At 34.8% G+C, this 21830-nt stretch overlaps 1 protein-coding gene across 1 annotated transcript; it reads left to right on the top strand.

The window, feature by feature from the left end:
* Positions 1 to 216: 216 nt before the first annotated feature.
* Positions 217 to 5412, top strand: LOC128559619 (uncharacterized). Its single transcript, XM_053551926.1, has 2 exons — positions 217 to 700; positions 2811 to 5412. Exon 2 carries the CDS (start codon positions 2850 to 2852, stop codon positions 3855 to 3857), a length of 1008 nt encoding a protein of 335 aa, XP_053407901.1. The 5' UTR covers positions 217 to 700; positions 2811 to 2849; the 3' UTR covers positions 3858 to 5412.
* The last annotated feature ends 16418 nt before the right edge of the window (positions 5413 to 21830 follow it).

Genomic DNA, 21830 nt, shown 5'->3' on the forward strand with positions numbered 1-21830 from the left:
AATAAGTTATTAATAACGTCATGGGAAAAGAATCATCTTTGACCATAGATATAATGTTGATAAAATATATCCACAGTTTATTTTTAATGTTTATGTACAAAGGTTGCCATTAATATCTGATTTCTCACGTCAAAAACGACCGTGACAGACTGAAATAACCACCACCTTTGGCTAAAACCTTTGACTAAATCTTTTATCTGTTTGCGTTTAACAATACAACGGATCGAATATTATAATATAATCACAGTGTGTAGAAAGACCAGATATAAAAGGCTTTAATTACTAAGTCGTTGCCGTAAACATATAAAACTTGTAAATCTATGACTTAATTGTGTTCGCGTTTTTCATTCATTTAAAGGTTAGGTGAATTCGGATTACATTTTCAAAAGAAAAAGTTACGATAAAGAAATCTGATTATGATTTTAAACATATCTTAAAACTTCTATTGAGTTTCGGTGTACATTTGTTTAAATTGTATACAAAATAAACAGAAGTGATTAAAACACTGGCTTTACCTAGTGATCACAGAAAGAACAAGAATTAGTACTATCTACAAGCAAATGTTCTAAGTTTTAAAGGAAAATTATTCGACTCGTTAACGCCTTTTTAACTGATTTCATTAGATTGTCGTTTAAATGTGAAATTGAATATGACGAAGTATACGAGATCACATGTGGTCCAGACGTGGATGATTTGATAGGTAAGTATATATATATTTCATAACTTTTATTTGTATTTCGTAATAATCTTATTTCAATTTTTTTTGCGCAGCTACGTTGTAGAATTTCTCTAAATGTAACGATCAGACTTTTTATTTGAAACAGAATATATTTACATATAACTTCGTTCATTTTGTTCATATAAATCGTAAATGTCACAAACTTACATGTTACGGACAAAAATCTCGCAAATGGTTACAATTAGCTTTGCTTTCCTCCATATATTTGACACTTGATCAGCGATTATAAAAAAAGTAGTCAACTTTTGTTGAACAAAATGTTAATAAACAGCGACATGCAGTTGTTTTCAGATGATACGTGTTTCCAAGTTAATTACACGAACTCGTACGGATGCCCCTTTTCCCCATAAAATATAATCGAACTTTTATGTAGTGCTGGAAACTAGACTGGCACTCGGTGTCAAATATTCATTATCATTTATATGAATGTTACGAAAATACAAAGAAAATAATACTCATTTTGTTAATGTCTGACAAATTCGGAAGGGGCAGCCCTCTAAGGGTCAAAGCTTTTATATACAATTTCAATACCCAAACATTTATATTATTCTTAAATCAAGTTCGCCATTTGCATGCATGTTACCAGGACATCTTTTTTATAGGTATTTTGTATCTGTCCCCGTTCAAAGAAGAAACGGGGGCAGGTAATTTTTCATATAATTATGATGATGCATAAAGGCCCTCATTCGTCCGCACAACTGCACGGGTTTCTCATATTTTGTGTTCATAACATTCTAACCAGAACCTTCTTTGCATTATTAAAAATTTATAGATCTATATTCGGCTGACGGTTTTGGTGCAATTTTTTTTTTTATTTCAACGTCTCTGTCACCTTCCTTGACCGACCAGACAGTTCAAAAAAATAAAATGATGTTAGAAATTTATATGAGTGACTAAGATGTAAGCTTTCACGAAACAATACGAGGAAATAGAACTGAACCTTTATCTATCCTCATCTCATCTATATGATATTCTTTTCTTGTATTACGATTAGTAGTGACTGTACCACTCGGATGTCTCCTAACACCACTATATCTCCGTTGGCATAAGAGCGATCTCAAAGTTTGAGGGGTGCGGGGGTGGGGTGGGGCAGGGGCAATGTGTGGGGTGGGGGGAGCTAAACCTTCACATATTTACCATGATTTTGTTTTAGACAAACCAGAAAAAAAAAACGCAAAGAACAACAACAACAAGAAAAACATTTTTCTACTGACTGGCAACATCAAAGCATATGCTGCCCCCACCCCACTGGCCCCTTGTCCCTACAAAGGTATAATGAAATACTTGTGTTAAGGGATTTGAACTAAATAAACGTTATATTTTATAAAAAGGTTCTGAATTGATATTTTAACACGAAAAATTCCTGACACTAATTCACCTACTGGAAATTTATTGATGACACCAGCACTGTGCTTTTGTTTGAAAACGGACGTTGGTCATCGTTTCCTGATTATGTACATTTGATATATTCGATAATCTGGTAGGACTAAATCCGGTCGTGTATATTTAAAGTTTTAACAGCAGTTTTCAACAATATTTATTCAACAGTTATAATATTGGATCAGATCTTCAAACGACTACTTTAAATCAATCATAATACGGCTGGCTTAACGAAAAGGTTCAACTTGTAAACACGTCGCTCTCCATGTTAATGGATTGCATGAGAAATACAAAACGAATTCGATTTTTTTTCAATGTTAATTTAGACATTTTAAAGCACCTGATCACAGTTTTTGAAAAAAAAAATTAAAATTAAAGGTTCATTTCCATTAAAAATGTAATGTATTCTTCTGTATAACGAACTAATTAATGTTCATTCTCAAATTATGCAAATATACTGCAGATTCACGATGCATTTATGTAATTTTAATTCCAAACACTCGTGCATATTTAAGTTCATGCAGCTTTTAATTTTGTGCAGCTGCCCATTTAAGATTTTATGCATAATTACATGACTAGATACACACAGCAGATGAAGACGTGTCATGTCAGGTGTCGTGGTTCAGTTAAAATTTATGTGAAATCAAACTTTTCCAAACTTTCTAACAATTTTTATTACATTTTATTTCAGGCTTTTACACTTTGAAGTTATGATATAACAATAGCATAGATGCCTCAAGATATCGGCCCAGAATTGCGCTTGGCGCGTCCAAAAACTCACCATGGATTTAGTGCAGCGCATCCTGGTGGTCCAGGAATGCACGCGCGCAGCACTTCCGCTTCTGCTGCCAGGAAACAACAAGACGCCCAGCAAACAACTACACATGACAACGAACATCACATTGAACTTTTAGAATATGAATGGCCAGATTTACCACCAATAATTCATCTTAAAGATGCAGTGTGCAGACAACGTGTCAGCCAGGGAATCAAATATCTACTTCCGGTTGACAAGGGGAAGAACTCTATTGACAGCAAATTCAGAACGGATTTACGCGCGATGTTTCAGGAACCGTATGTTACCGAAGGATCAAATTATGACGACAACAGAGTAACAAAGAGTGCTAAAATACACTTCCGGACTAATGTTGTGGACACACGTTGGACACGACAGCATTTAAAACAAGTTAAAGTGAATCTAAACTCTGAGTCAGAAAACATTCGAAAATTATACGCGCATTCGGCCCCTGCCGGTGGTCGCTCAAGAAGTAATATGAGTACTGAGAAATTAAAAACTAGGTCAAGTTTATTTTTACCAATTAAAGCAAGGGCACATCCAGAAGCTCTAAAGCTTCGAAAAGAAGTGGAAGATATTATCAAAAGTGTTCAAGAGGATAATGACGAGTATGATGCAGATAAAGACGACAACCCATCAACTCCAGCAACGCAACAACATGAAAAAGTGGATACAAAAGATCAGAGAAAAAGTATTGCAGGATTCAGAGCCAGTGTGTGTGATGACATATTCAGTGGCATCACACCGGAAGTGACTAAACATACAGCAGAAATGTTTGAAACATACGACCAATTAAAAAACACCAAACCGCCGAAGGCGATGATCCCAAAAGAGTTAAAATCCACTTATTTATCAGATGAAAAGAATCAAGAGATATGGGACTGGCTCCATTATGGAGAAAGTATTACAGACTTTGAATACTTCCTCAGTGTGTGCGGGTGACGGGATTTCCTTAGATCCGCATATCGCTACATTCACATATCTCACGATCCACATATCGCAAGATAAACATATAGCAAGATCAATATATCCCAAGAGCCACATATCGCAAGATCCGCACATTGCAAAATCCACATATCGCAAGATCTATATATCGCAAGATCCACTTATCATAAGATCCACGCAATGCAATATCTACATATTGCAAGATCCAAACATTGCAAGATCCACATATCGCAAGATCCACACATTGCAAGAACCACATATCGCAAGCTCCGCACATTGCAAAATCCACATATCGAAAGATCCATACAGTTTGCAAGAACGACATATCGCACGATCCACATATCGCAAGATCTACATATGGGGCGCTTTGTCAGCTTAGCCTGGAGACCAAAATTTCCAACTTCTGATTAGCTGATTCTGAATATAGTTAAAATAGACCAAATGACAAGGTCGCATTTTAAGAGTATACAGTTGGATTTCTGTCTGTTTACAAGAGAAAAGGTGGCAGTCTAGTACTGTAGCGAAACCCATCAAAAAGCTCATGTTACAAATATCATACAAAAGATGGAGAAAAGTTTGATTTATAAAGTAAAAAGCAAAATACATTTCATATATCATGTACGTTAACCGACAAACAATGTGATGGACGTTATAATATGTGACTCTATGACTTTATTACTTTTCAAATTTAGCCATTGAATGCCGTACTGAAATTCTCATGAAGCAAGGTCATACTTTCATACTTTTACCTTTATTTCAACACACATTACTATTTAAAAATAGTAAGTAGTGTAACTTTTATTAACCTTAAAATTGTGTATTTGATCATTCTATTATTGTACATTGTTTTACTTTGGAGATATAAAAGACTTCATTTGTATCAAAACTGTGCGTACAGGTGTTCAAAGTGATGTTCAAATTGTACGTTTTCTAACTAATGAATCTGTTATATAGCTTACACTGCCATGTGATAATTAAAGTAAATAACTACATGTAGAAAATACACAACGCAAATACTCGTTTGAAACTTTCGTATGAATGGACGTCTGTTATTGCATAAAAGTTGTTGGGTTTTCGCCCTGTATTAGATTTGCGGCAGTGAAAACTTCAGTCTCTGCATTTTTACCATCAAGTAGTGATTTCAGTTCAAAACTATAATACGTTTGCCTCCAAACTATTTGGCAGACTTTGTTATATATTCTGTCATCTTGTACTTTAATCCAATCGAAAGACGTTAGGATGAAAACTTTGTTGTTATATTTTGTTATATCCTTGGCAAACACTTTCATACAATTTATGTAAGAAGTCAGTTGTTACATTTTAGCTATAAATGAAAATAAATATTACAAACATAGCACTAGTGTATGACGCCTTGGGCCGCAAGTCCTGGTCAGATTTTGCCCACCTTTCCTGCTGACCACGGTTTACACAAGAAATGTTCAAAACCGGTAATGTAAAACTCACCTACTACACGACTCAAACATTTCTATAACGAATTGTTTGCTGTTAAAAATGTTGATGATTCGGAAAATAAAGTTGATATACATATAAATACATTTGTTTTCTTTATTCTCAGGATTATATATGAGCAATTTAAGACTTTGGTATCTTCTTTTCGTAAAGATACAAAAATGTTGTCTGTTATTACTTGATATAAGTATGTAATTCAAGAACAGCACATACATGCGAACAAACGCAAAAGACCATGTTCAAAGATAAACAACTCAGCAAACAAAGCTTATTACAAACTTGCAGTAGTTGTCTACCTGTAAGTAATCTACGTTTGCTTAAGAATCTTATCATGTTAACTTGTTGCTGTGATTATACAAATCTATGTTATGTACTCTTGGGAATAAATATGTTGAAACTAAACTAAGTAATCTATAAAATTTATTAGCCATTTAGACTTTTCACTGTAATTTTCGTTCAAAGACAACCACTTACAAAAGTCTCGATATAATGCTTCCGTCGTAATTGTCAACTCGTAATCACTCCCCTCCTCCACCTCTCACCACTAATTACAAATCAATCTGACAAATATTAAAGTAAGTTCCTTAGTTTTTAACACTTGCATGCAGGCGCCCTGTTGAAATAAATCAACGACATGGTAGAACTTATGCATAAGCATTTTAGCATGTCACCAAGTTGTCCTAGTCAGGAATAACCGTTTTTATCAGGAAGCTGGAAGCTCTGGTGACTTGGTATAGCTGTCAAAAGCCGATTTTCCAGCTTTCTGGCTTTAATAATTGTTACTTAGACAAGGACGGGTACCAGAATAAACACAAATTGACATAGCCAGGTGCATGACTTCCTTGCACGGACATATACTGTCAATGAGCGTCTTGATGAGGTTGCAACATGCACATTTGAGATGTTAGATGACTGCCACTTTTAAAGACGAAAGTATCCAAAACTTTACTTTAAAGACGTCAGTTTACATAGGACTAATAGTGGTGGTTGTGTTTATCGAGCGTTACTGTTCATATCTCAAGTCAATCTCTTTCACAGAGTTGTCTTTCTTTGCAAATCGACTGTGTGAAAATGGATAATATTGTAATTGTGTGTGTGTGTTGGGTGTTAAATGTCTTGTAACTTAGTATTGTAGTTCAGTTTAGTTTTCTGTAAATAATAGTCATGCTGCCGTTTATTATGGATCATTTAATAACAGATGAAGTATCTGTGATGTAATTACTAGTTATACATGACCTCAAATGGAAATTAAATTCTTTGAAATTTAATATATTACATGTATTATTATTATTATTGTTATTATTATACCAGATTTATATAGCGCCCTTTTCATGATAAACACGACATATAGCAAACGCAGCCACACAGGGCACGAAATTCATCCTCTACAAGTACAGACACAGAGCGATCTGACCAGATGGACAGAGTGAGATAAAGCCCCCAGAACAGATAGAGAGAAATCCTTTTTATATATAGATACAGACTTGTCCGGTTAACTTAGCCTAGCTCTTTGTGAATAGACAGTCTGGTTCTTTAACGTGCCCGGTGTATAGCACCGATACACTCCTGGGAAGAACCAGTACAGGCCTCTAAGTTAGGTGGGAGACACTAAAGAGCATCTAAGAAATTTCCAGTGTCTGGACCGGGATTCGAACCCCGGACCTCTGGATTGACAGTCAAATGTGTTACCACTAGACCACCGGCCTACATTGTATATTGCAATAGCTAGTTCCCAGCTTGCCAATGTATGAAAATAGCTCGCACAGAAAGCGCAGGAAAAACGTTCTCAATGGGATTCGATTGCTTCGGACTTTTTCGTTGTCTTTGAATAAAAATCCTATCGTAATACAAATGTACTGTACTAGTATAGCTTTTAAAAAAGCTAGAAAGTGGCTCGTTTAGCTCTTGTTATGAAAGGGCAAGGATGGAACCTAAATTGATATGCCATTGAAAAAAGGTATATGAACGTTTATAGTACTACCTCAATATTAGGGAAGCGTCCGCACATAGTCCCGATTCAAATTTTGTCATCATGCATTATTACACCAAAGAAGACATCTGAAACATTCTGCCTAAAAATGAATATAAAAATATATTCAGTCCTTGAAATATTTCCAGTGTTAAGATATCCTAATACACAAGCTTCTAAGAGTTAACTGTTAAGCTCGTTTCTGCAATTAGAGAGAAGCGATTGATGCAATATGCTACTTGGAATAAGATAAATTGGCCATTTTGGGTGTCATTAAGCTCTTTTTGTTCATTAAAGATGGCCGTGGCCTAGTAGGGCACTATGGCTTTTGTAAGCCAGCTTTCGATTGGTGACTTTTTATAAACGAACCGACATTTTGTTTTAGGTTACTGGATTGCTCTTAGTAATTGAAGGAAAGAGCTGGGAGCCAGATATTGGAGATGTTCGGCGTTTTAGATAGGTTTCGTAGTGAAATCCTATCGTAATACTGTCTCGCCTAGGCGAACTAGGACAAGGTTAGCTTTTTGTAGAAGCTAGTCAACGGCCCGTACATTATGCCAATGTTCAAAATAACTGAGGCTGAAAGATCTGTGAAGTACATATACTGGTGTACCATAGACCAGTTACACACACAAAAATAAACTACTTTGATTTAAAAAGAGTCTCTTTGGGTTTGTATATTGCAATAGATGGTTCTCAGCTTGCCAATGCATGAAAATAGCTCGCACAGAAAGCCAGGTGAAAAAAAAAGCTTCCATGGGATTTGAAAGTTTTCGTTTTTTTTTTTAAACAAAAATCCTATCGTAATACTATATAGTATATATGTAGCGTGATAATTTGCATTAACATACTAGGTCCGGAAAATAAAAGGGTATGTATGCATGTGAAAAGGATATACATGTATGTATTCTATATTTCTACCAATAACAACAAAAAGAGGAAAAGAAACATAACGACAAATATGTTGAAAAGAAAAAAAAAGTTTATATTTGATAATTTAAGACTTTCTCAAGTCATGGTCGTGACGGTATAATGTGGAAAAACACTAATCAACGTCGAAAAGACTGCTGCAATTTTGCAAACAAGGAATGTAGTACGAAATATAAAGTAGTATGTTTACATGCTTGTATGTTGATGGTAAATAAAAATTCCAGCTAAGTTAGATGAAGGTGTTTTAATGACTTCGCCACTTGAATTGAAACTGATGTACGAAACAGGAATGGAATGGTTCTCTGACTTTAATAGCGGCTAAAATAGTCCGAAGAAAGCTGCGTTTCAAGTAGCAGAAAGCATAAAACAGAAAAAAAAAGCGTGAACAGCTAAGCTATATAGCCACGGACTGAACACACAAAATCTCTCGAGATTTAACAAGATATTGACGTTCAATACACTCGCTCTTTCAATCATAATATTTATGAACACATGCAAATTTGCGGTTATCTGTTTTATTAATTTCAATCTTATTTAATAAATCAAATTTACCGTAGTTTGAGTGTATTAATACATTTCAAGTAGTCTGGGATTTAACCTGCTGTCTCTTATAATTGCCCCTAAAGATAATGTGGAACCTAAATGATACACTTTTATTATATTGAACATGTATAAAATTTAATATGACAGTTTAAGAAGGTGTTACTGGCGCCGGATATCGTCAGGTGTAATAATAAAAATAGTCCATAATATTTAATTTGATAGTTTCTTTTGTTTATCTTGATGGTAAATTATCATAAAGAGGTGGCCATTGACTATCAAATTGATAGTTTAAGTAAATCTGATATAGTCAATATAATTTTCACAGAAATAAATTTCAACATTGAATTATAATGATATACACTTTTAGAGGTTTTAAGAAAGGTAATTTGAATTATTTATATGATATATTATAATAAAACTTTGTCCCGCTGATCCCAGACTGCAAGGTTTAGATCTCCGGATGACTTTCCTTGGCCACTGGAAATCTAGAGCTTTTTCGCCGTCGAACTCTTTGAAACATTCAGCTGATACTCTCAGTTCGGTGGTGTGAAGACTGTCCATTACGATATCGGGGAATTATGTATTCTCTGTACGGCATTCTTCGTTTTTTACAACGATTAGGAGGGGTGTTTGTAAAGGACTGCAACATGGTCTGTATTTTGCAAACTTTGCTCAATTTGTTAAAAGATCTTGTTCTTTTTACTAAATAATTTCTTCTCTCCTCGTCTTAGTACTTCCGGTAAAAGCCGAGTTTTTTTTTTCGGGTGTGTATATATTAGCTGAAGCACTGATATATACATGTATAAAGGTACTTAGACATTCTTGACAAAAAAAATGTTTCTTTAAAAAAATCTAATACCAATTTGAATCAATTCCTATAAAAACATAACTATTTTTTGAAACTGTTTATAACATTATTTCTTGTATCGATGTGTATTTCAGAATTGCCAGTATACGTATTTTGTACTTACAAACTTCAGCCTCCTCAGGATTTCTATAAATCAAAATAAATCCGCAATATTCTTTTCAAATAGTGTAAGTTTGACTGTTATTTTTGCCTTCCAAAGTATTTGTCCTACGAAAACCCCTGTTCAGAGTCTTGTATCTTTCTATACAATGAGATACCTACGCTTGAAGTCAATGTCGACTTTCAATGGGCTACTTCTTCACGAACATTCAGACAGTTGAAAAAATTTAAAAAAACTTGATAAGATTTACAATGAGACAGTTACAAAATTCCTCTTTTGGAGCTCAATACATTTCATAGCCACCCAAACAAAAGCTTCTGTGCCAAGTCAGCCGACAAATAAAACTACCTTTTATTGCTCAGAGTGTTCATGACAGTACCCTAATCAAACGTACATAGCCAAGATTTGTGCTGAATATAACAATGACTTGTGTTCCAAACTTAAAAGATGAATAAATTCGATGGTTGGATGCATTTCTTTTCAAAACAACACTCGTACATAAAGATACATATATTATGTCTGTACACGCAAGTCAAGAAAAGGTACACGACATAGGCAGAAGCTGATCATTAGATTTATGGTATGCACCAATTAGTCTTTGCAAATAAATATTACACCCAAATGTTATTCTTCTCTTGCGGCTTATGACAAAAAGCATATAGAGATCTACCAGAGTGCTACACTATCTTTACTCCTTTCTGCTTAACATGTGAAGAACCTTCTGGAAATTCACGTTTGCTTTTGGAATTTCTTTGGATCACCCGAACACGAAATTATGCGCCTTTGCCTATAAAGCGTGTCAGCGGACATGCTGGCGGTCCGTACTTTAAGCTTTCACAAAATCGTGTTCTGTTGGCGCGGATGGATTCTTAACTAACCTTCATGGAAGAAGGGTGTCCAGTACAACTTTCTAGCTAACTGAAAGAGGACAGCAGATATTTTAAGTAATTTTAAAAACAAACTATCTGACAAGCTGTTTTTACAAAAATGAATGCATGAATAGAGAGAAAACAATGATAGTTATATGGCATGTCCTTCTTTTATGACGATTTTCTAACATGTATGTCATATTTTTTATTTTAACAAGAAGATGCTGATTGACTTTTAACTAGAACAACTATTAAGCTCAAAGGTTGAAGACATGTACACACCATAGTGCAGTTAGGTTACAAGAAAACACGTCACAGGATTTTTCAAGGGGAGAGGGGTGGTGGGGACTGAGTTAAAGCCATTGCCTTTGCCAAAAATATGCATAAAAGGACCTAAAAGTTCGTGTCACATGTTTCTCAAAGAGCATTTGACTTATCGTAAAAAACATTACAGGATTGTTATATAGCACGTAAAGTTGTGCACCTGGTGTGCTGTTTTGGGTTCCACTCAGCCAGACCAGAATTATAGTCCTTGACTCGGTGAAAAATACATATTAAATGCTTAAAAGTTTATGTTGCATATATCTTAAAAAGTGTTTGACCTAGAGTCATGAAATTATGTAGGAATATTATGCAGCATGAGAATTTGGAATTTGTGCACACGAGTGTTTTTTTTTTTATATCACTATGCAAGACCAGGGTTATGGTCCTTGACTTTCTCAAAAATATGCATTAATAGGGATTAATTGTTTGTGTCACATGTATCTTAAAAAAATATTTGGTCTAGAGTCATAAAAAATTAGAGGGTTGTTACATAACATGTGAAGTTGGGCTCCTGGTGTTCTGTTTGGGATTTCATTTAGTCAGACCACAGTTAAAGCCCTTGACTAATGTAAAGATACGCAAGTTTATGCTGCAGTTAAAAATCACCTAGAGTTATGGAACCATGTACAGTGACAGGAAGGGGGCATCAGAGTCCTATGGACACACATCTAGTTTTCTTTATTTAACCAAATACATTTCTAAATGGTATAATTTAGCGTATTAAACGTATATATCAGTTTCTGACAGGCAACCATATACTTCTGCAATATATAAAACACATCATATTAAGATAACTAAAATATAGTGTTGCATTTTTGACGAAAGACAATAAGGACGTATAATAGACCTCTGTCGCAAGATAACATGGCATCAGCCTTAGTAGTCGTCTGAAGGGCAACTTTGTGGTATACCTTTTACTCTCCAAAACCTGTCATGTGCAGTCATAGTATTTCATCCAATTACAACGGTAGACCCGTAACGACAATCGACAAATTCCGTATTCTCCGTAGGCGATTTCGGTATTCTCCGGTTTTTACGGAAAGCCATGTGCACGTAAACCTACGTCACAGTCACGTCCGAAGAATGCCGAACTGCCTGACGACAGTACGTAATCACACGGAGATTGCCGAGTGTTATAACGGATCCGCTACCCGTAGAAATTTCTGCAAATTGTATCACTATCAATGATCTAGATCAATCACCTACATAAATAAAAGTGTAACCAATGACTGTCTTTAATTGTTTTACTGCAATACAATGAATGAGTATAATTGTCGTACGATTGTTTTCGTCTTGTTAGATGTAAAGTCCAAATGGGGATGACATGTAACACAATAGATAAGGAAATAATATATATAATTTCTTCCTTGCGTAGCTGATTAATTGGAAGACAATTGTTAACCTAAAGGTCAAACAATGGTGTTAATAATAGGAACATCTTGATCGTCTAAGAATAAACCCACGTGAACATCATGCAGGCCCTGTCAGTACTGGACCTCTTTCCTAGTGTGATGACAATCTGCACGTTTACATGTTCTAGATGCGAGTATATATCGGTTAATAACTATGACTGGTTCTGCAGTATGATTGATTTAATCCAAAGTTCAATAAGAAATACCATTTTAGAAAAACCAAAGTAAGTTAGGTTTTAAAACTAAGACATATACACATGTACTTCAGTATGAGCTAAAGTCAAAACATTAAGGAAAAACTTATTTCTGATGTCATTTATTAAAACGCTTATTGAACAGCAAACAATGGAAGGCCGGCGCGCCAAGCTAATTGCCAAATACTAAATGCCAAAACAGTTAATGCCAAATGCTGTGTACCAAATGCTTTTAGCAGTTAGTAATTGGCAAGAAGCATTTAACAAATAGCAAGAAACAGACAGCAGAAAACGACAAGACATAACAAGAATTCCACACTAAGGAGACATTTTTTCATAAAATAAGGCAATACAATAGGGTTATTATGATAGTAGCTCGATCTGGGATGCTGTATTCGGCTCTCGTGGATTTTTGCAAGATCAGATCTCACGAGGCGCGCAAGCGCCGTATGTGATCCGATCTTGCAAAATCCACGAGAGCCGAATACAGAATCTCAGATGTTGCTACTGTTATAATGACCTTTTATTATATACCTCTACCTTTTTGTTTGTTGTTTTGTTATTGAACGAAATCTTCAATGTTTATCGATATTAAAATGGAACTAACTGAAGTTTTCATGTGCGCTATTTATAGAACTGTGTCAGGTCATGCATATTAATGAAAGTAGTCCGGCAGCATACAATACAAAAAGTACAATACGGAATTTAAAAGGTACAATGCGGATTCCCCCCCCCCCCCCCCCCCCCCGCCTGTTCATACTTAATTGTGAAATACAAACCGATTGTTTTACAAAATTTATATAGGTATATGGTAATTGTCGTTCTCGGACAAGGCCACAAGTTTTCTGTGATTCTTGTGTATATTTTCGACTGCAGTGAAATAAGCTTGAACCCGTTCAAAAACACGTATTTGTGTATTGTCTTATTTATTAAATGAACAATGTAAAGATTAGTCCGACAACTCAAATATGTTATTACCATTGATGAAATGAGCCGTGTCATGAGAAAACCGACATAGTGGCTTTGCGACCAGCATGGATCCAGACCAGCCTGCGCATCCGCGCAGTCTGGTCAGGATCCATGCTGTTCGCTAACAGTTTCTCTAATTCCAATAGTATCTGAAAGCGAACAGCATGGATCCTGACCAGACTGCGCGGATGCGCAGGCTGGTCTGGTTCCATGCTGGTCACATAGCCACTATGTTGGTTTTCCCATGGCACGGCTCATATATCCCGTTGTTAAAGACCATCTAGTAGAATCCAATCTAGCAAAACACTCTGAGCACGTATTTGTATGCTTTCATGATGTGTATGCCTTATTATACAAAAGTTTACTTTTATCAAATATAAACTTTAAATTAAATTTATTACTGTTATGAACAAGTTTTTAACTATCAATATGTACACAGAATATGGCGACGACGTTTTGAGGTGAAAACTGCTTGTGGCTTATCGCGTACTTGAGATAACTTGTTGAGTATAATTATGTACAGAGAAAACGTCTGCAAGAGCTGTTGAAACTATGTACTTGAAATTTAAGAATATAATTGAATACAAAATAGCGATTAAATGTGTTTAAACATAAATTTAGTCCATAAATTGATTTTCTTCCAGTGATAGACATGTTTGTCATAGATCTCGTGACGAACGCCTGCTCCTTTCCGAGTTGTTCAATTTATTTCCGTCACTTCAAGTATTTAAAAAACTCTCACCAAGTGCATCAATGACTTAAACAATAATGAGTAAGATGCACTTGTCTCTTCTTTTATTAAAAGAAGTATATATCTTTAATATCTAATTGATGTAGTACATCTCGTTCCTTATCATTGTTAAGTAATATATCTTAATGTCTTTATGTAAGTGGATCTTTTATGGTTTGACCTCGTTTATTATCCTTGTAGAAGTTAAAGAGTCATTCTCTTATTATCCTTAATTCATACAGATTGCCGGTCCATATTTTGTGATATTGTCCGGTTTATAGTTCAACACTAAATTTTGCTGGGATAAAGTCAAAACTTGAACAAACATATGAACATTCAATTCTGATGTCATGTAATAAAGCACTTACTGAATGCCTTGCGGGCCAATAGTCAAAGAACTATTTGCCAGAGGTGTGTATTATTGAATAGATTGCCGGTCAATAGTGACAACTATTGCCCGAGGTCGGTACAATGTGTCTACATACATATTTTTCAATAAATCCCGTATACTTACAAATATACATACATGCATATATGCCCCTATATCAACACTATACATGATCTCTTGGATGTTATGGGGGAATATTGAAGCCAAAACTAAATGCGTGAAGAAAAATAGCTGTTTGTCATATATAAGAAGGTGTGTGCACTTGCAAAGTTCTGCGTTGTTGGAAAATACTCTTGTCCGTAAATCATTGCAAAGCTTCTTGTATATTCAAATATTTTAAAATGAATGTTTTTTGTTCTTTTTATATTATGGAGCATTAATTCGACATATTGTAAGGAAAAGAGTCCTGGAATTCAACGACGAAATAGCGAAATAATCTACAGACTTTGACTGGTAGACCTCTTTAGATTTGATGACAAACAAATGTTTTACACTATTATGTGTCTTTTTTTAATGTACATTGTTTAAATGAAAGTCTATTAAATTGTTACAATATTAGATAAATAATATTCTGTCTTACTGGTAACCGACAGTTATTTTCCAATGTTGCTGAAATATTTTAACTCTTGATTACAGAAACTACTGAGTATTTGGACCCGTAATGATATTCGGTAATTTCCGTGTTTAATTACATATTTTCCTTAATAGGCAATTAGACAATCCTCGGACGTAAATCTGCTGAGTGCGCACGTGACTCTGCGTAAAATCCGAAGAATGCCGAAATTGCCTACGGAGAATATAAGGCAGTTTCGGTTTTCCTATAGGCGCCAGTATCCATGACAACATTTAGCAACATTGTATGTATTAGGTTTTCTAAAATAGATTAGATAGCATTCAAAGTTTGTGTAGTCGCTATCGGTAACACATATGGGCGACTCCTCCAGAAAACTGTGAGTAATTTTAGTTCAAGGACTTGCAAGATACAAAAATAAAACCCCGCTCAACTTCAGAAGCTTCCCTGGTTCTCCAGCGTTCCAGGTGTAAAACACTCATACAAGGGACTCTTGTCCGAATTTAAGCATATTTTTTGTTGGAGGAGCCGGAGCTCGAACTCAAGACCCTCGATTTGGTAGTTAGACAATATTACCATTGGACCACTGAGTCGGCATATATTGGGTTCAGTCAAAGAAATAGAGTATCTTGAAATCTCCCATTGTCAAAATTTGGAGAGTGACCTAGAAAAAAAGAATGATAGGTGCCGCCTTGCCCTGACTTGTTGGGTCATAAAAAACGGAAAAATAAAAACCTTGAATAAAAACCATGAATGAACTACTAAAGCAGTTTGACCTTTCAAGCCGTTATTATAACAAAGTTATAGACTCTAACCACATATATTTTACAATGGGTCTTTATTTTCCTGTTTTATAAGCGTTCCATATACATGTACTGTATGAGTAATATTTAAATGTTTGAAAAAAGATCTATATTTTCTCCTTCTCTAGTTAATTTGTTACTTATGATGTTTTTTTTTGCATCCATCTGCAGTAGGTTAAATCTATGTGATATAATATGTACCGACAACAAATGACTTATGCATTTGTAGTGTAATTATACATATATCATATGTTTGCGGATTCGATGATTAGATTTCTTTACCGAAAGTGCAATCGAAATTGAAAGAAATAGGTATATTACGACATTTATCATGGGAGTCGTTAAAATCAAGGGACTTCCACAAGGACACGACCTTTGACCCAGATTAATACAAGCAATGGAAACCCCGATATTATTTCAAAGACCATGCTACAGGTAATAATGGACAAGACTGCTTTATCGCGTATATATTATGAAATTAAACAGACAAGCAATTTATAGCTTTAAACATTTATTCTCAGTTTATGCTTTGAAAAAGTATACAAAGTCTAATTGGCAGTGTATCTCAAGTACAGGTGTTTTGGCCCAAGACAAAATATTTTGCTCTAAAATTACCAGGTGTTAATATACTTTGTAACAACATTGCTGATCAATCCTTACCTAATATAGCATTGCATATTGGAATCTATATCTAATAGAATCCATATATAATTACACTGCTTACATGAATCCATATTTAACAACACTGCTTATCGGAATCCATATTTAACAACACTGCTTATCGGACTCCATATTTAACGACACTGCTTAATGGAATCCATATTTAACAACACTGCTTATCGGAATCCATATTTAACTACACTGCTTATCGGAATCCATATTTAACAACACTGCTTATCGGAATCCATATTTAACAGCACTGCTTATCGGAATCCATATTTAACTACACTGCTCATCGGAATCCATATTGAACAACACTGCTTATCGGAATCCATATTTAACAACACTGCTTATCGGAATCCATAACAACACTGCTTACTGGAATCCATATCTAACAACACTGTTTACTGGAATCCATATATGACATTCAAAAATTATAATACATGATAATAAGTATTTGACATGCATTAAAAAAGAATGACAAGTATTTTTTATTTTGTTTTATTTTGATAGATTAACCACTTTTAAAAATCTTTAATGAAGACGTTTAAAAATGTTAGACAGAAGTCAAATCGAAAACGAAAGACACACTATTTGCTGAAATAACATTTTTGGTATTGCCAGGAACCGTATATAAGAAATTTAATGAATAGAAATATATGTTTTGGCCATTTGATCACTTTTCTGATATGACCCTACGCTACTTAACATCAGCATCTTACTTATCGTACTTAAAAGGTCATAGGAAAACGCCTACACCATAGATACTCAGTGAGTACAACATAAAAAATATTGATGCGTCGCTTTATATGTACTGAAAGCAGTAAATAAAATATTTTGATATGTTTTTAGTTATATATGCTTCTCAACTAGTTTTCTATACCTTTTCAATGTTAAATTGACTGTCGACGTCTGTTGCATCACGGATCCCTGTTACATACTGGATGTCTGTTACATCATGGACGTCTGTTAGTACATCATGGATTCATGTTACATCACGGATGTCTATTACATCGTGATAGTCTTGTTACATTGCAAATTTCTGTTACATCACAGATGCCGCGGGTTATATCTTTGAATTCTGTTACATCTGTTAGTTCATCGTGAATTAAAGTTACATCGCGAATGCATGTTACATTTTGGATGTCTGTGACATTCCGGATTTCTGTTACATCATAGACTTCTGTTATATCGCGTATGCCTGTTACAGTTTAGATGTCTGTTACATAGTGAATTTCTATTACATTTTGTTTGTTTTGTTTTTGTTGGGTTTAACGTCGCATCAACGCACTTATAGGTCATACGGCGACTTTCCAGCTTTGATGGTGGAGGAAGACCCCTGGTGTCCCTCTGTGCATTATTTCATCACCGGCTGGCACCTGGTTAGAACCACCGGCCTTCTGTAAGCCAGCTAGATGGCTTCCTCACACGAAGAATTTAATGATGCGAGTGAGGCTCGATCCCACATCGATGAGGGGCCAGTGATTCAAATTTCTGTCACATCGCGGATGCCTGTTACATTATGGATTTGTTCATAATGCATTATTTCACTTCACTGTCTATGTTTGGATGATTTTTTACATTATTATGTCAGAGGACCATTTATAGACTGAAGCATAATATGATTATCTTTTTAAATAAGTTATTATTACATTCTATGTCTATACCTTTCAATTTTAAATTTGACGTCGACGTCTGTTGCATCACGGATGCCTGTTACATACTGGATGTCTGTTACATCGAAGACTTCTGTTGCATCGCGGATGCCTGTCACACCCTGGATGTCTGTTACATCGAAGACTTCTGTTGCATCGCGGATGACTGTGACATCCTGGATGTCTGTTACATCGAAGACTTCTGTTGAATCGCGGATGCCTGTCACATCCTGGATGTCTGTTACATCGAAGACTTCTGTTGCATCGCGGATGACTGTTACATCCTGGATGTCTGTTACATCGTAATAGTCTTGATACATTGTAAATTTCTGTTACATCATGGGTGTCTGTTACATAGTAAATTTCTGTTACATCGCGGATGCATGTTACTTCTTTGAAGTCTGTTACTTCGTGGATGTCTGTCTGTTACATCATGACCGTAGTGGCAGATACGATTCAGATGAGAAGTACTTTCCTCCAGCATTTAATGATATATGTCCCCAAAAACGATAAGCTGTGCATCAGTTTGGATGTCCTATTTTTCTATACTACAAAATTTATATTCTCCTTAACACCAAGGTTAACAGTTTCTTTTACTAAGTGGATTCATGAGCAGATTTTATAATAGCCTTGAACTGACCATATCCTTTTCAAAAAAAAAAAAAATATTTTGAGATATTCTTATTATGATTTCTGCATTAAACGAGAGGTGACCTCATGTTTTTTTTTCAAATGAATAATGATTAGAAAAATATGTTTTTGCTATTTTGTTATTTTTCAGACACGACTCGCGATACTCAATATGGAAAACAAGGGACATCAACTAACCAGCCATATTGATCCATTATATACAATCGCGACAAGTTTTAGACCCACATGCGTGAATAATTTACAATATACCTGTATTCATTTATTATACACTTACTGAACGGGTTTCCAGTCCGACGGCAAATAGTTTTAACTATTGCCCGGTAAGCCTTCTTTTATAACATGACATCAGAAATACATTTTTAAATTTTGATTTCAGTCAAGTAAACATGTGCTGAATATAGACCGGCCATAAACCACACACTAGGCGATTTATATAAGGAGTCATATAATAAATACAATTATGTATAATTTATAGTTTCTGCTTTAATGTAGAGTGAGCAAATTGGTAAAGAATTACTTATTCAAATTTACTTATATAACGCAATACCATCTCAAATCAGCCAACATTTGCACACATCAAGCCATAGAATGGCTTCCATATAGCCAATCAAAAGAGATGAAGTGGTCAATCGTCGAGCCATAACAATGCCTGTATTACCCAAATATTTGACCATCTCACTTTTATGGTAAAACTAAGCAAATAAAATTCGTTTACATCTATTTACCTTGGTCATATTTTCAATAACATTTTCATCATAATGAAAACTTGCAAGAAGACGTTTTGCGCGGTATTGTATGGAAATGTAAATAAAAACTGGAAAAGACTGTTTGTTTTTTGTACAAAAGGCGTGAAAGTTAAACGAAGATCAGTTCTTGTTTTACTCAATATTGTTACAGTTTAACTCTAATTCAATGCAGAAATTGCTCAATATTTTTCTTTGTAATTGTTTAAAAGAAATTTTGTTTATAAATGTTACAGATTTCGTTAAAGCTTTTAGCAAAATTTACTTTTCAAATTTGTTAAGTAATTAAAAACTTTTAAAAGTTTAATCAAGTCTGAATAATGTTAGTATTTCCCACCATAAGTCTTGACTGAAATGCCGCCACCCATTTCACATCTAAGACATCAAAGCTCTCGCGGCATCTGTGTTCCAGAGGTGAGTTCGATCCCACTGCTTAGCCAATGAGCGTTTGAGTGGAGGTTTGAAGTATGGGTGGTGCTGCAGTGTTTGTGTATAAACATTGATAAAACAGTTCCCTTGTCAATGATTATAAAACTCACATTCTTCCCGATTTTCACGCCATCTCAAATTTATTTTATCACGCATTTCTGGTTTGTGCTAACTTCGTACCGAATTTATGTGATATTATATACATTTTGTATGTTTCGGAGATATATTGTTATAGAAAACTTGAAACGTATGAATATTTCTGACGTTTGTCTTTTTGAAGAAAGAACATATTATAACGCAAATTATATTTATGAGTCGAACGTTAGCTAAAGACATTATCCGAGGAACGATTGTTTCATACCGTTTAGTCACAGACACTTGGGGCCTGGACCCCCTTCCTGCGCCACTACCTGTCAATTATTAAGCAAATACCTTTTAGCATTTTAACACGAACGGAGCGTAGGTGACGGCCATGAAACATGTTTTGTAACGGCTCGCACTTCACCTTACAGAAATCAAAACCCGTATTGCACTAGGAGAAAGTCGGGCTCCCTTTGACGCCTGCTCTTTTGCTACTTCCATTAATATGCACGACCCAGGAAAAGATTAGTTTTTGTTTCAGAGAAGTATACAGTCGTTTTGATTCAGCGTAAAAAAGAGGCAGAGGTATGTAGTAAACAGGTCACTATAACAGAATTTTAACTATTAATCTCGCCGATTTTACAAGGCATGATCACACTCGGAGTTCACTCTAGCAAAAATACAACACCGACCACCGAGCTATTGTTTAATCACTACGTCATATGTACATCAGCTAATCAGAATTCTCCAGGACATGGCTAATAAATACTTCATTGTTTTCAATTAAATATGTATTATTTCCATGAAATAATCTTTAAAAATGTCCTTCTGCGAAAGGAAGAGGAAAATTAAAACTAGATATTGACTGAAATATTGAAATTGTACTTAATTAATAAAATTATATCTAAAAATGAAGTTATTTTCTCTTTTGTTTTATTAAAAGGAATACTTAATAATTCAACAATGTGAATACTGAGACTAAACAAAGCTTTTTATGGGATGTTGTATTTGACTGCTTAGTAGTTGACAGGTTTCCAGAGCATACCACACATCCGCACGCACGCATGCATGTAAAGTATCATTTCGAGCAAAAAATATTTATTTTTAGTTTGTTCTTACGTTACTACGCTTCCGTGCTAAGCTTAACCAATTTTACACGAAACTATCTAAATTCTGATACCGTTTGTTTCAGTGCCTGTCTTAAAGTTCTTTTTTGTTTCTAAATCCATAAATACAGTTTTGCTACTATGTGAAACAAGGTTTCATTGTAAACTATATGCTTTCAAAATCAGAGAGCGCCGAGTGAGAAATTTCAGTGCAAGCAGTGTCTCAATACAGTACATATGAAAATGCACAATATTTAGTTCAATACAGTATATGTGAAAATGCACAACATTTAGAGAAAAAACATTTGAGTATATACCATTTTATTTTCAAACAATATTTGAGAATCAAAAGAAAATAATATTTTTCTTACAAATATTAAAATTCATTCTAATATCATGTTTTCATATTTACTACTAACAGCTTTCTTTAACGTGTATATTAATATCATATCATTCCTCTAAAACCTAGTATAACTGAAAATGACAATTATATTTTAAAGACATA

The sequence above is a fragment of the Mercenaria mercenaria genome, chromosome 9 (assembly GCF_021730395.1).
Source record: "Mercenaria mercenaria strain notata chromosome 9, MADL_Memer_1, whole genome shotgun sequence".
Taxonomy (NCBI): domain Eukaryota; kingdom Metazoa; phylum Mollusca; class Bivalvia; order Venerida; family Veneridae; genus Mercenaria; species Mercenaria mercenaria.

What these genes read in the sequence shown, in the direction of transcription:
- LOC128559619 (XM_053551926.1), top strand. Translation starts at nt 2,850, where the DNA reads ATGCCTCAAGATATCGGCCCAGAATTGCGCTTGGCGCGTCCAAAAACT.